Source organism: Echinops telfairi, unplaced genomic scaffold (assembly GCF_000313985.2).
Source record: "Echinops telfairi isolate 266 unplaced genomic scaffold, ASM31398v2 ScPeMD7_11;HRSCAF=52, whole genome shotgun sequence".
Taxonomy (NCBI): Eukaryota; Metazoa; Chordata; class Mammalia; order Afrosoricida; family Tenrecidae; genus Echinops; species Echinops telfairi.
In genome coordinates this window covers 1,849,919-1,865,273 of record NW_022103908.1, presented here as the reverse complement: position 1 = coordinate 1,865,273, position 15,355 = coordinate 1,849,919, and the positions used below count along the sequence as shown (strand labels likewise).

The following is a 15,355-nucleotide window of genomic DNA, read 5'->3' as shown; positions in this document are numbered from 1 at the left end:
TGCTGCAACAATGGCTTCAAACATACCAACAATGGTGAGGGGGGCATAGGACCAGGCGGTGTTTCCTTCTGGTGTGTTGACTTGCTGACACCTAACAACAACATACTGGCCCTATGGTAGTAGAAGTGGGGCCCAGCAATCTCTTTCGACAAGTCTTCCAGACAAGCCCGATCCACACTACGCTTAGTTAGCACTCCGCTCCACAGCTCAGGGGCTTTTTGATGCAGGCACACCCAAATTCAACAAACGAACCCGTTATCTCCCTAATAACTTTTTATCTTTTGCTAGAGTTCACAAACCTAAAGAAGATTGCTAAATAAATAAGAATTTGTGTTGTGGTTATTGCATAGGTCTGTTTTCCCAGAGTAGAGTAAGATACCTCGGGGTTGAAAAGCATATGTTATCTTAACAACTTGCATTATGCCTAATACATTCAATAGGTGTTTGTTATAAACAATAAATGAGCTTGTTCTCTGATGAAAAACATATTGACATTTGGAATGTATAAAAGCATCCAAGTGAACACTCCTGATAATGTGTCCAAAATACAGAATACATACGCTCACCATTCCTGATGCTAAGTAACAGTCTAGCCTACTTCTTCCAGGACAAACTTGACTTTTCTTCCAGAGGTCGATGGCATATTTAATATTCAACACCATAATTCAAAGGCATCCATTCTTCATTGGTCCCCGTAATTCAGCGTACATCTTCTGAATACATATGAGGCAATTGAAAATACCATGGCTTGTATCTTCAAAGGGACACCTTTGCTTCTTCAGAGTGACAGTGCAGCCTTTAATATCAGCAACAATCTAACGCATCTGGATACGTTTCAAAGGGGCATATGATTTTAGTTTGGGCTGAATTCCCTGACATGGATAGAAATTATTATTGCTAAAATCAAGGTAGCACTTAGCAAGCTGAAGAATGTTCTAATTATTTGCCCAATGTATTGATTTGAGACTAGCCTCAATGGTGGACCATGATAAATGAAGATGAGATGAGAGAAAATCTGGGGTGTAATGTAGAGTGGGGAAAGGTTTTAATGTAAGGAAATAGATCTGTTTCAGCATCATTGTTGTTTTTGTTCCTGTTGCTTGTTTTAGTTTTCAAATTTGACTTCTCAAGGATCCAGATACTTCTCTAAGGATTAGAGATATATGTCTATTTTGGTGTAGGGAGCACCTTTAAAAGCATTTTAGTGGTTGTTTTATGTAGGTTATGAACACTGATAGAAGAAGATACAGCAGTTGAAATAGTCTCCCTAATTTTAAGTATGCTGGCAAATATTAAATAACAAAGCCTCTCCCTCTTGGAGGGAGCAATAATTTAGTCCACTAAATTAAACTTTGACTTACTTTTGTCTTCTCTTTCTCTCTTCCCTTGGGGGTTGTGTGGTTGTGTACAGTGGCTGTTTCTATCTACCAGGAGAAACTGGGTTATCTTAGCCAAGGAGGAATCCAGATAGAAACCAGTGACTCACCTAAGTACCTCCTAGGATGTTATGTCCAGGGACAAAATTAATAGGTAACTATGAGGGGCCCTGGTGGCCTAGTGGTTACACATTGGGCTGCTGACCATAAGGTCAGCAGTTTGACACCACCAGCTGCACCTTGGGAGAAAGATGAGGCTTTCTACTCCTGTGAAGAATTACATTCTCAGAAGCCTACGGGGGCAGTTTTCTCTGTCCTATAGCATTGCTATGAGTCAGAACCAGTTGAACAGCATTAACTTTCCATTGGGTTATAGTAGCCTAATACCGTATCATCAAAGGGCCATGTAAGCTTTTGGAGTAAAATTTTGTGTCACCTCATCAGATAGACAACTTTGATCAGCAAAGGGAAGGAAACATGGAAAAGATAGAAGGTTACTATCTTTTTCTACTATCAATATCAGTTTTATGATAATGGCATTACTCTCCTTGTCTATTTTGTCTTATTTCTTGAATACCCGTTTAAATAGGATCAGTTGATTACTTTATACTGACATCCTTAAGTTTTGTAATACTGAGGAAAGACTGCTTCAACACCAAAGAAAGATTTGGTTACAAACTTATTAGACTGTGGGTTGTCTCTTAGGTGATGAGGTAGCGTGGTTTGGGTTGTATGATACATATATTGTATTATATTAGGCATAAATAGTTTTCAATCTTTATTATTGGCAAAAAAAGTAAATACTCACAGTATCTAGTTGAGGGAATATACTGTGGTGGATATTTATCTATCTGTCCATCCGTTCATGGAGCCATTTGTTAGTAGGAATGGGCATTGTTGATCAGTACGTGAATTATATTTCTGAATTTAACTATTAATTCCTCCTGTTGATTCTCAAGCTTCGCAGTGCCCTTTGTATAAGTAAATTTCTATTTAGACCACCCACAGTGAGCTCCTATTAGCTGCAGTTAAAACCCTTTAGTAGCTATCAAATGTCATTTCAATAATTCTCATCCAGTATGTGTACTGTAAGCATGTAGACTGTGTTCGACACTGTGTTGCTCACCAGGAAGGCAAAGAGGAGTGACATAGATCCCGTCACACCGTGTCTTAGAGTCTAGGGGGTTCGCGACATTCAACAATTGAATAAACACATTTTTAAAATAATGAAGGATCAGTTAATACGACCTACAGAGAGGTGGCAGAGCCCTGGTGTCACTGTCTGGTCAGCGTTGGACTGCTACTTATAAGTTTGGAGGTTCAAATCCATCAGCTTCTCCATATGAGAAAGATGAGGCTATTTGCTCCTGTACATATTTATAACTCTGAGACTATATACAGAGTCAGTATGAGTCAGAATCAGCTCGATGGCTGGGGGTTTGGTGTTGTGTCTTTGTTTTAATTTGTTTTGTTTCTTGTTGTTAAGGAGAGGTGCAGAGAAGTTTGTAAGGGTACAGAGAAGAATCAATATTTAAATGGAGAAGGAAGGACAAATAGGATCTCACACAGTTTGAGAAGAGAAAAATTACAGGGAGATGTATTAAACATAAGACTCTATGTATTGAGACTTAAAAGTTCGTGATGTGTTTGTAGCCCAGCAAACACAGGGTGGCTAACTGGTTGGTTGTTATCAAACCAGTGCCGACTCATGGCAACCCCATAGGCATCAGGGTAGAAATTGGTTTCACTGGGATTTCTTTTTCTTGTAATTATTTTTATTTTGTAGTTGGAAATATGCACAGAAAAACATACAGTAATTATTTAGTTTCCATATCTAAACTCAATGGCATTGATTACATCCTTTGAGTTATACAATTATTTTCACCTGCCTTTTCTGAGTTGCACCTCCTTCATTAACAAACATAAACTCATTGCACTCCAAGATTCCCAACTAATCTTCTGAATTGTTGTTTTACTTTGCTCCCCCCAAAAAGTGTTCTTAAAAGAACATAATGCTAGCAACATACTTTTTTATTTTTTTGCTTGTGAAGCTAAACTACAGTTTGGTCTTAAGAAGAGTTCAGGAGATATTTTTGGCTTAAGTTACAGGCAACAGAAAAGTGGGTGAAGGGAGACGTTGGACAGGGCAAGATATGACAAAATAGCAATTTTTAACTATCAAGGGTTCATGAGGGAGGGGGAGCAGGGAGGGAGGGGAAAAATGAGGACCTAATGTCGGGGGTTTAAGTGGAGAGGAAATGTTTTGAGAATGATGAAGGCAATGAATGTACAAATGTGCTTTACACAATTGATGTGTGTATGGATTTTGTGATAAGAGTTGTATGAGCCCCTAATAAAATGATTAAAAAAAAAAAAGAAAAGGCACATGCTGGTGCAAGCTAAAAGATAAAAAAAAAAAGATGATCTCAGGGCTATCACTTCAGGGGTTCATCCAACCTTCATGGGTCTAGGAAGCTTAGACTCTAGGAAGCTGTTCTACATTGTCTTTCTCTGATCTGGATTCCCAGTGAATCTTTGATCAAAATGTTAGCTTATCTGTTCGCATGGCAAAGGAAGTGGCTTTTTATGGAGGCAATGAGCCACACGTTCCCTATCCTCGACCTATTCCTCACTCCCCTTCCTCTCTTATTCCATCTGAAGAGAGGCCAATTGTTGTGCCTTGTGTTACAGGTGATCTGGGAGAGAGAACTGTCAACTGTCGGCTTCCATTCGATGGCAGTGAGTTGACAGGACATGAATTGGGCTGAGCTGAGGAGATAAAACAGAAGCACTTAACATGTGATCAGGCCAGTTAACTGATTGCAGTGAAACGAAAGCCCCAAACCTCCAAACCAGGAAACCAAATCTGTGTTTGGTTATACAAAGTAGCCTCAGAGACTACTATTTTTTTTAATCCCTGTTATTTCCTATGGAAGCCCTGGTGGCATAGTGGTTATGAATTGGGCTGCTAACTACAAGGTTGGCAATTTGAAACCACCAGCTGTCCCTCAGGAGAAAGATGAGGCTTTCTACTCCCATAGTTACATCCTTGGAAACCCATACAGACTGTTCTACCCTTCCCTATTGGGTCACTATGAGTCAAAATTGACTCAGTGGCTGTGAGTTTGGTATTTTTGTGTGTGTGGTTGTTGTATCTGTCTATCATGCAGGAGCAGTGAGTTATTTAAGGTGGTTCTTCTAGCCAAAGCCTTCAACTCCTATCAAACAATCTCTTCCTGCCTGGTTTTGGTAAGAAGGTGGGAGAAGATATTGATAGGAGTCACCCCTGAACAGGATTCTCTCGAATGCCACCCTGTTGTGTATAAAATGAGACTTCTGAGAAGCTGGAGGAGGGATCTTATTATAAACAGGAGTCAAGTGAGTCTTATGGACCCAATATTTCTGTGCACTGTACCTTCTGGATCCAGAAGATAGATAAAATAATGGAAGAGCAACAGCAGAACCAGGAGCCAGAGCAGGGAACAGAGAGATGGGCTTCCTAACCCACAGAGCAAGTAAAACTGAGTGCTGGTGTGCAGGAGGCTGGCTTGTGGAGTGAGGTGCCTCTTGGCACTTAATTGGGGAAGTTAGGCTTGCTGACCCATGGAGTATAAGCTGAATGCCTTCAGGTTGAGACGGACAGTGGAGTGGTATGTCCTTTGGGCATTTTTAAGCAGATCTGAAAGAATTTTGTAACATCCTAATAAACAACTCAACACTGAGCATTTCCTCACTGGCATGACAACTTGTTAATTCTTTAATAAACCTTTTAATTATGAATTTTGTCCAAGTTCTGTGTAGCCACTGCAATGGATATTACAATCCAGAGAGGTAATATAGAGAACATTAATTAGGCCAACAGCCATTCAACTTTTTAAAGGTGAATAAGATTGGCTGTGAATCCCTACCTGTAAACAATGCTACATTTCCACCAGCATTAGCCCCCATTTGCCCTTCCCTTCCATCCCTTGTAACCACCAATAAATTCTGTTCTATATTGTGCCAAGTTGGGTAGGCCATGATTCTCGGTGCGATGAAATTGTCTTCTATTTTGTGGTTTGAAGTATGGGGAATTTCTTGGGGGGCTGTGTCGGTGTCTGTCCTACATCCCGTGGATATGGATGCCAAGGCTCTCTCTCAATCCAGTGTCTGACTTGCCATCCCCTGGCCTCTGGTTCTTCATATGGGAGCCAGCAGACTACATTCTGAACTGCAGATTTGGAGATTCTCCACATCCTACAGCCCTGTGAGCAAGCAGCCTGCCAGCTGATCTGCTGATTTTGAGTTCATTAGCTCCTGCAGCCATGTGCATCAGAAGAAGCACCCCACCTAATGCCTGAGCCATATATTTGGGACTTGCCAGCCTTCACAGCCATACAAGTCATTTTCATAAACAAATTTTTCTTTCGCTCTCTCTCTTTTGTTTCTTGTGTTAGTCTGGGTTGACTAGAAAAACAAATCCAGAGACACTCATAAATATGCAAGAGAAAGCTTTATATCAAAGAGTAATTATATATTAAGAAAACATTCTAACCCAGTCCAGTTCAAGTACATAAGTCCAATATTAGCCCATATGTCCGATACCAATCTATGAATTCCTCTTCAGACTCATGCAACACATGCAATGACAGCGAATTCAGGAGGATCACAGGCCAGTGAGTGGAAAGTCTCGTGAATCTAGTGGTGGTGGAAGCATCTCAGCACTGGCATGGATCTCCATGTGGCTTCTCCAGCTCCAGGATTCTGGCTCCATCAGCATAGCTCCATGTGGCTAAGTCAGCAGGAAGAGGAAGCAGTAAGACTCTGTGTCCCATCTCCAGGGAGGAAGACAGGAGTTCCAAGAATTCTCAGGAGAAGGCCATACCCACATAGAGGCCTCATTGGCTATGACCTGATTGACAGGCTAGACTCCACCTCTTTGCTCAAGTTGACAAATTATACAGCTGTTACGCTTCTCTAGAGGACCTAGCTTAGGGCACCATCCATCCTTTGTCAATTAGAACCTGTGTACATCTCCTTAGAGAATATACAGTCTCTAAATTAAGACAGTTAGAAAGTCATTCTGTGTCTAACAATTACAAAGTCATGACACAACCAGAACGAATACAAGCAACAATATGCTAGAGATGTTTAGCACATCTTGTATTTTATAAGTAATGGAGTAAGAGAAGAAAACAAAAGTGTGTGTGTATTTCATAAGACAAATGGAAGTTTTCCATGAACTTTTGCAAGCACCACCGCATGTGTGTGTATGTGCATGTTCACACACACACAAACACACACATGCATGTATTGGCTGCTAACCACCAGCTCAGTAGTTCAAATGCACCATTCATGACATGGGAAATATGAGGTTTCTGCTCCAGTAAGGACTTACAACATGAGAAACCCTATGAAGTGTCTCAGTGAGTTGGAAGTGATTCTACATTAGTGGATTTGATTATTTGTAGCTCTATACAAACACACCCCTACATATATAATGAAATAAGATAAAAGTGCTCATAATAATCACATGCTTGTTTAGACTCCTCATTTCTGCAACTGGTCATGTGGTCATCATAACTGGTCTTTAGAACGACCTTCTTCCACCACCCATTCTATATTCCCCTTGTCCTTGGCAAGCATCCAACTGGTGTGGTTGTCTGGTGAGGTGAGCCAAGTCTCCCTTCCTGAAAGGCTGGTGCCTTAATAGTCAGGTGGCAATTCACTTATCATTTTCTATGGACCTTAGTTAAAGGGGGTAGTAGAACTAAGAGGCATCCTGAGGAATCGCCTGGATTCTAGACAAAATCTTCTTTACCTCCGTCATGTAACACAACTTCCCCTTGGCAATCTGGATCAATTACTGCAGCCAATATGGCAACTCCCTTTTTTGCTTGCTGATCCGGAGGCACGAGGAGCCCAGGTGGCGGGTAGCATCGGACTCTGTTGAGGGAATATACAGCCTCTTGGGGAATAGTGCCACGACCCTGTAAAGGGTTGTCGCCTAACTGGGACAGCAACTGCCTTTAGAAGGCCTTTCAGACACTTTACCAAGTTGGCTGCTTTAATATGAACAGGACATGATAAGATGAGTTAATTCCATCAGCATGGGCCTATTGCCACTCCTCGCTTGAGTGTATGGAGTCACTTAATCTGAGGCAATGCTGTGTGCATACCATCACAGAGAATAAGGCGTTCCGTGAGTCCACAGATGGTCATGTGTTAAAATCATTGTTTGCATGAAAGCACATTTATGTCCAAAGTGCCTACCCTCATTCACTCACTCATTGTCATTGAGTCCATGCTGACTCATTGCGACCTATATCCTAGGAAAACTGCTCTTTCCATGGCGGAAGTGGTCCCATAAAAACAGCCTGCCACCAGGTCACTGGTTGCTCACCACAAGGAATGATGCCAGTGATCACCGTGGGTCTCTGCGACTGGCTGGCTGGGCACTCAGCAGGGGCTGTAGCAGAGTTGGCCGTGGTGAGTGGAAGTCCTTGCGGCTGAGCCAATGCATAACCTCCATCTCTCCACCACGGCCACGTTGTTCAAGAGCACATCGGGCATTGACAGAAATGGCGGGGGCATCAGGATGGCAGGTTTCCAAACAATGCGTTATCCTACCCAGTTGACTCTTAAAATCCTCCTTGTTGAGATCTCTCTTCGGTGATCATTCACAGGAGTGATCAATATCTTCTCTTTTTTTTTTGCAATTCAGAAAGGTCTATCCACACACCTCTTCCCTGTATCTCCTTATCACCAGTTTCCCAACCATATTCCCTCTAAGTCTCTGACCATGCGCCAAAGCATTGGCCACAGCATATAAATCGATATAGGTATACTGATACTCACCTGGCCATTTCCCCTTCGAATTAAGTGAGCAATCCAGTGAACAACTCCAAGTTCAGACAATTGGGAGGATTTCCTCCCCACCCCACCCTGCTTTACAGAAAGGGGCTACAGAGTGGCTGTTGTTCACTTTCAAATGATGTTTACTTATTGTACCAGAACCCTTTGTAAACCAGACATAAGTTTTTTCTTCCTGGGATGGAGCCATGAGATCATAGGTACAGATTAAAAAAGGGAAGACAGTGTGACAGAAGGGGAGACCATGGGCATTGGGGCCACATCTTACTTGTAGATTACTTGTACCTTCTGTTGCCCCCTGAGCCCAATTTCATAGATTACACTTCCATTTAATGATGGAGGACTGCTGCATACATCTGACTGGATGACTCGGTGAGTCACACAACAGCCAGTTGATGATGGGCAAGGCAGGCCTTTTGGGGATTTGGTAGCCCATAGTGAGGTACCAGACTCTACTAAGGCCCAGTAACATCCCAAAAGCGGTTTCTCAGAAAGAGAGAAGTTAGCTACAGACGATGGTAGGGCTTTGCTACCAAATCACAGGGCCTGGACTGTGATTCACCAAGAGGTGCTTGCCAAAGAGTTCCAACAGCCCCTTTCCCTTCCAGTGTCACAGGAACTGCCAGCTTGTGTGGTCCAAGAGGCTTTCATAGCAAGCTGAACCTGTTTCAGAGCTGTCTCTTCTTGTGAGACCCACCCAGAGCTAGCAGCTTTTCAGCCGCTTGATAAACAAGCCAAGTAGTACACCTAAATAAAGGATATGCTGCCTCCACCATCCAAAGACCCATAGATTGTGCCTCCTTCGTAGTTGTCCAACTTACTGCCATTGAGTCAGTGCTCACTCATAGTGACCCACTGTGGGTTTCTCAGGCTGTCACTGTTTACTGGCGTAGAAAGCCCAGTCTTTCTCCTACGAAGCTGCTGGTGGTTTGGAACTGCAGAGCACACGTCCAACACTCACCACTACACTACCAGGGCTTCACAGTGAAGTGCAACAACTTATCCTTCACTTTGGAAGACACATCTCAGCATGCCCCACATGATGGGACCCCTAGGTATTTTACTGAAGGGGAAGGCATATACATTTCAGGCAGGTTAATTTCCCACCCCCCAGCACACAAGAAATTATTTGACTGAGAATATTTTATTGTACTTCAGAAAAAAGTCCAAGTTTCACTGAAGGCATTGGCAAACAAGTCTTCAGGAATTAATGGCATGTCGGGTGAGATGTTTCAACAAATGAGAACAACAGGGAAAGTGCTCACTTTTTTAGCCAAGACCTTTGAAATTGAGCTACTTCGTCAACCGACAGGCATTGATCCATGTTTGACCCCATTAGCAAGAAAGCAGATCTAACAGACCGTGGGAATTATCAACAGTACCATTAATCTCAAACACAAGTCAAAATTTGCTAAAGGGCCTTTTTAAATGCTTGCAGCAGTACCACAGACATGGAACTACCAGGAATTCAAGCTGAATCCACAAAAGGACAAAGAAGAAGGGATATCGTTGCTGATATCAGATAGGTCTGGATGGAAACAGAGAACACCAGACAGAATACCTGTATTTTATTCTTCCATTGTGGGGATCATGACAAATTATGGATACCATTGCCAGGAATAAGAATCCCAGAACACTTAATTGTGCTCCTGTAGAAATTGTGCATAGACCAAGAGGCAGTTGTTTGAACAGGAGAAGGAGATATTATGTGATTTAAAATCTGAGATGGTGTTATATATGTTCACCACACATATTCAATCTGTATGCTAAGCAACTGATCCGAGAAACTGGATTATGTGAAGGATATGAAACCGAAATTGGAGGCAGACTCTAACAAAATGAAAAATGCAGAAGACAGGGCCTTGCTCACTGAAAATGAAAAACACTGGAAGCACTTGCTGATGAAGATCAAAGACCATAGCTCTCAGGATAGATCCCACCTTAACATAAAGAAAACACATATAATTACAACGGAACCAGTAATCAGCATCATGATCAATAGAAGAAAGAGTGATGTTGTCAAGGATTTCATTTTATTTGAGTCCACAATCAATGCCCACGGAAGCAGTCAAGAAATAAAAATGGTGCAGCGCATTAGAAAAAACCTGCTGCAAAGGATCTCTTCAAAGTTTTGAAAACAAAAGATGTCATTTTGCTCATTAATGTGTATGAGCTCCAAGCCACTGTAGTTTTAGTCATTTCACCCTATAGCTGGACAATGAATAGGGGAGACTGAATTGATACCTTTGAACTAGCTGCTCGCAGAGTATGACGGCTTCCAGCGAAAAAGAACAAATACGTCAGCAAAAAAGGAAGACCCTTATGAGTTGAATCAATGAAGTGGTTGAAATAATGGGTTTGAACCCAGCAACGATTGTGAGTTCTGTTGTACATAGGATCGCTGTGAGTAGGGACTGACTCAATATCACTTAATAAGAACAACAGCAGCATGAAACGGTCTTACCCGTAAGTCTAGAGGGATTGATACTGTGCACTATGTTATTGCAATTGACCTTGGGGTCCCTAACTATGGTCTGATTTCCCAGGCCCCAAGAACCCATTCCCTCAAGGTGTTTGGTGACGTCTAAGAAGTTTTGAGAACTTTGCTCCGTGTGTGCTCCATCACAGTCGTGAATATGTTTACAGCAAAAAAAACCACACACACGTCAACAGTCCCTATCTCATCTACATGCATTTGTGGGTAGACTGCCATTCTCCCCACATGCCTGTGCAGCCTGCATGTCTGTCCAAGCCTTTCTTTGTTTTCCTCCGTCCTTTCTCTTCCCCACGAGAATCATCAAAATATATTTTAGTGTGAAAACCTTCCTCCTGTACTCTCACCCATGCGATCAGAATCTTATAGAGGCAGGTTTCTGACATCCTTTTAGTCCGACCATTTCCAAACACAGCCCGTCTTCAACGCGAAACCGTGTCAATTTCACATCAATTTCCGCCCCAGCCGCCAGCCTTTGCTGGTTGGTTTCCTCCCGGCGTTTCCCGGAGCGCCCCGTAGACTCGCGGCGGCAGGGGCGCACGCGCCGCACGCCGGGCGCATGCGCAGTGCCGGGCCCCGCCGGCGCAGGCCCCTCCCACTGTGGGCTGAGGTGGCAGGTCCTCCGCGGCGGCGGACGCGGGGCGCGATGGCCGAGGGCAGCCGCGAAGTGGTCGCCCTGTCCCAGTCGGGGGCTATCAACAGTCTGAGCAATGGGGGCGGCGGGACCTCGGCGCAGACCAACAACCCGCTGTCCCGGAAGCTGCACAAGATCCTGGAGACGCGGCTGGACAACGACAAGGTACGCGGAGCTGGAAGGGCCGGCGGGTCGGGTCTCGGCGGGGTAGTGGGGGCTGGAGGCGGTGTCCGTCCGGGGGCGGCTTCTGACCGGGGGAAACGTCTGCCTGGCGCTCACCGCCTCCTTCCTGGTCCCCGAGGCGACCCCTGACCCTCGAGGCGACCCCGGACCCCCGGCGCGGGGAAGGGCCTCGGGGGTGTCCGGCTGAGAAGGTGCGCGGAGGAGGCACTGGCGGGACGTGGACGTGGAGCTGAGCGGGTCACCAGGACTTGGAGTAGCCCAAGGCTCATGTGAAATAACCTCTATGCGAGGAACCCTGGTGGCTATGCTTAGGGCTGTCATCTGCAAGGTCAGCAGTTCGAGACCACCAGCTCCTCTGCGGTGGACAGACGAGGCCGTGACCTGGATGACGGCGAATTTGGTTGGAGTGTGTGTTCGGAGGCGGCTCTGGGACGCAGTGGTTGCTCGTGCGTGGGGTTTAGGAAGGGGGGCGGGGTCGAGTGGTCAGTTGTTGGCCCTAGCTGTCGATTGGGCTAACTTAATGCGTTCTCCTTCAGGGAGGAAACCATGAAAGAATAAAATAAAAAATAAAAAGTGTTTTCATGGCAGATAGAATTACTAAAGGAGAAAAGTCACAAAAATGGAGCAGTGCTAATATGAGATAGCGATGTCTTGGAAGAGTATGGCCAGAGTGCTCGTTAGAGGCAGGGATAGCGAGACTTAGTCTTAGGTACTTTGGACATGTTTGGTAAAGTGGAGGGGCAGCGAAAAAGAAGGCCCTTCACAAGATGGATCGATGGATTGACACTGGCTGCCCAGGCCTGGGAACAATTGTGAGGATGGTGCAGGGCTGGGCAGTGTTTCATTCTGATGTGCTTAAGGTCAGTATGGGTTGGAGCCGATTCCATGGCACCTAATTACAGCAACATGATTACTAAGCAAAGTCCGTAAAAGTCAGCAACAGGTATGAGATCTTGTTCCCTGTCTTGGGGATCAACGTCCTCGGTAGATGTCCTCTGCAGCTGGACCCCTAAGCAAACCCAAACCAAACATACTGCCATCGAGTCAATCCCGACTCAGTAATGATCTGATAGGACAGAGTAGAACTGCCTCTTTGGTTTTTCAAAAAGCCTCGTTTTTCTTTGGAGGAGCAGCTGGTGGGTTTGAACCTTTGACTTTGTCGAAAGAGCAACCTGATATACCACCAGGGGAGTGTTAAGGGGATTTTTAGTTCTTTGGAGGGCCGACTAACCTAAAGAGGTGCCTTAGATTCCAGCTGGCATCAAAAAGGTCAGCAGTTTGAACCCACCACTTGCTCTGAGGGAGGAAAGTATGGTAACCTCAGCCCAGGATTACTAGAGAGACAAATCAGAGAGCCTCGTATGTAAGAGAGAGCTTTATATAAAAGAGCAATTGTGTATTGAGAAAACACCCCAGCCCAGTCCAGATGTCTGATATTAGCCCATATATCAAATACAAGTCTATAAATTCCTCTTCAGACTCATGCAACACATGCAATGACACCGAATGCAGGAAGATCACAGTGGGTGGAAAGTCTTGTGAATCCAGTGGTGTAAGCATCAAAGCCCTGGTAAGGATCTCTACGTGGCTCCTTCAGCTCCAGGACTCTGGCTCCATCAGCATAACTCCATGTGGCTTGTTAACAGGAATGCCTTGCAGGGCGTGTGTGTGTCTTGCTCCCAGGGAGGAACACAAGAGATTCCAGAATCCTTAGGAGAAGGCCATGCCCACAGAGGCACCCTAGGCTATGACCTGATCTAAAGGCTAAGATTCCACCCCTTCGCTCAAGTTGACAGGAGATTATGTAACTGCCACAAGACCACTCAGGACCAAAAAAGCTAGCATTTTAAAGTTGGAATTGGCTTGATGGCAGTGGGTTTTGGTTGACTTTTTAAATGATAGGCATACTTTATATAACCAGTTTCCTTTAGATTGACACTGGTTATTTTAGCATTCTGTGATTCCAAACAGTTCTATTGTGAATTACTTGATGCCTAGTCCATTCCACACAAATACGTATGCCATAGTTTTGCTCTAGAAATGAAGTTTGCTTTTCAGTAAAGTGAAAATCATCCCATATTTTCTAGATGTTTAATAAAAACAAATTATCCGACAATGATTTCATTTCATTTTTACTTGAGGGTAGGGAAGCGTTTGAAAATCGGTCTCAACCATGTTCGGGAGGTAAGCGCGTTTCTTCTATCGTTGTTTAGGAGATGCTGGAAGCTCTCAAGGCACTTTCAGCCTTTTTTGTTGAAAATAGTTTGCGGACTCGGAGAAATTTACGTGGAGATATTGAACGCAGAAGTTTAGCCATCAATCAAGAATTTGTAAGCATTTTTAAGGAAGTCAAAGAGGTATGTTAGTTCATTTGGCATTTATCAGGGACTTAAAATACAGTGCCAAGTACTATGTTTTATGAATTAAGTGTAATATGGTTGCCGTTCGTTGCCATCTGGAAATAGAACACTCGACTCTTGATTTCTGCTGCACTGAGGCATTTATTTATATTAGTGTGATTCTGATTCTCTGACCTCCTCTAACACTGGTTCTTAAGTATTGGGAACATTTGTTCTATACTTTCTCAGAGTGGTTTTCCCATAGAGAAATAACTGCTGCTTCTTGGGAGATTAATTAAGATTGAGTTACTTAACTGTATCCTAAATTATGAAATTTGCAGATTACGTAGGCTAGTTTTGTGCATAAATAATGAGCCATCGTACTTATCCCCCACATGTGAGATGAATGTGGGTGTTCGCTTACGTGCTCTCATTGAGAAGTCAGTAAGTCAAGATAGATTATTTTTAAGTTTGGGTTCGATTTTCCTGAACGAAGACTAATGATCTGGAAGTTTGAAAAGTAAGTTGGTAGTGTTTATTAAAAGGAAATGAAAACTAAGAGATGCAAGTGGTGGACTCGTCTGGATTGTGGTCTCTAAGCATTATTTCCCACCGAAAGGAAGCAGTGTATCACGACCCTCAAGGAAGGATGCTACCCACTACTATTGGGTTAATGTAAAAAGGAACTCAGGAGCTAACTTGAAGAGGCTTTCACTTGTCAAGGATAGGAAGATTTTTAAACATCAGTAAGAATAACTGAGGTGGACCGAAGCCTATCAAATATTCTTTTTTTTTTCTTTTAAAAATCATTTTATTGGGGGCTCGTACAGCTATAAGGCTGTAAGGCTATAAGGGTATAGACTTTCATCATACTTATTTCATCTGTATAGTGAACAAATTATATGAGAAGCTAGATTATCTGAAGAGAAATTCAACATTAGTATTAGAATTAGATTTATTGACAATAATGATATGCAGATGATACAACCTTTGTGGGCTGAAATAAAACGAATTTGTTTTTGTTAATGATAATCAAGGACTACAACCTTATGCATGCATTACAACTCAATGTGAAGAAATGCAAAATCCTCCCAACTGGACCAATAGTTAATAGTTTGAAAAACAGAGAACATATTTAGGTTGCCAAGCATTTAAGTTCATGAGTTCACAGCGATGTTAAGAATCAAACAGGACTTCATTGGTGCAGTGGGTAAGTGACTGACCAACCAAACCCAGTGGGAATCAGCAGTGGGAATCTACCAGTGCCAATGTTCCCAGGGAAAGATGAAGCCGTCAGCTTCTGTAAAGATGACAGCCATGTAAACCCTGTGGAACAGTTCTGTTCTCTCCTGCTGGTCGCTTTGAGTCAGAACCAATTCCACTGCAGTGGGGTTATAAGGGAACTATTATCTTGAAGTCTGGTGAAGACTCAGGCATTCATCCTGTACTTTCTGCTCCAAGTCACTGGTTCTCAACC

The 15,355-nt window shown here is 43.4% G+C and overlaps 1 protein-coding gene across 1 annotated transcript in view; it reads left to right on the top strand.

Moving 5' to 3' along the window:
• The first annotated feature begins 11,349 nt into the window (after nt 1-11,349).
• COG6 (component of oligomeric golgi complex 6) overlaps nt 11,350-15,355 on the top strand; it is an 84,314-nt gene continuing 80,308 nt past the window's right edge. Inside the window, exons 1-2 of the mRNA XM_004711269.4 lie at nt 11,350-11,521; nt 13,753-13,896. Coding sequence (XP_004711326.1) covers nt 11,369-11,521; nt 13,753-13,896 — 297 coding nt within the window. The 5' untranslated portion in view covers nt 11,350-11,368. The remainder of the gene's footprint in view (nt 11,522-13,752; nt 13,897-15,355) is intronic.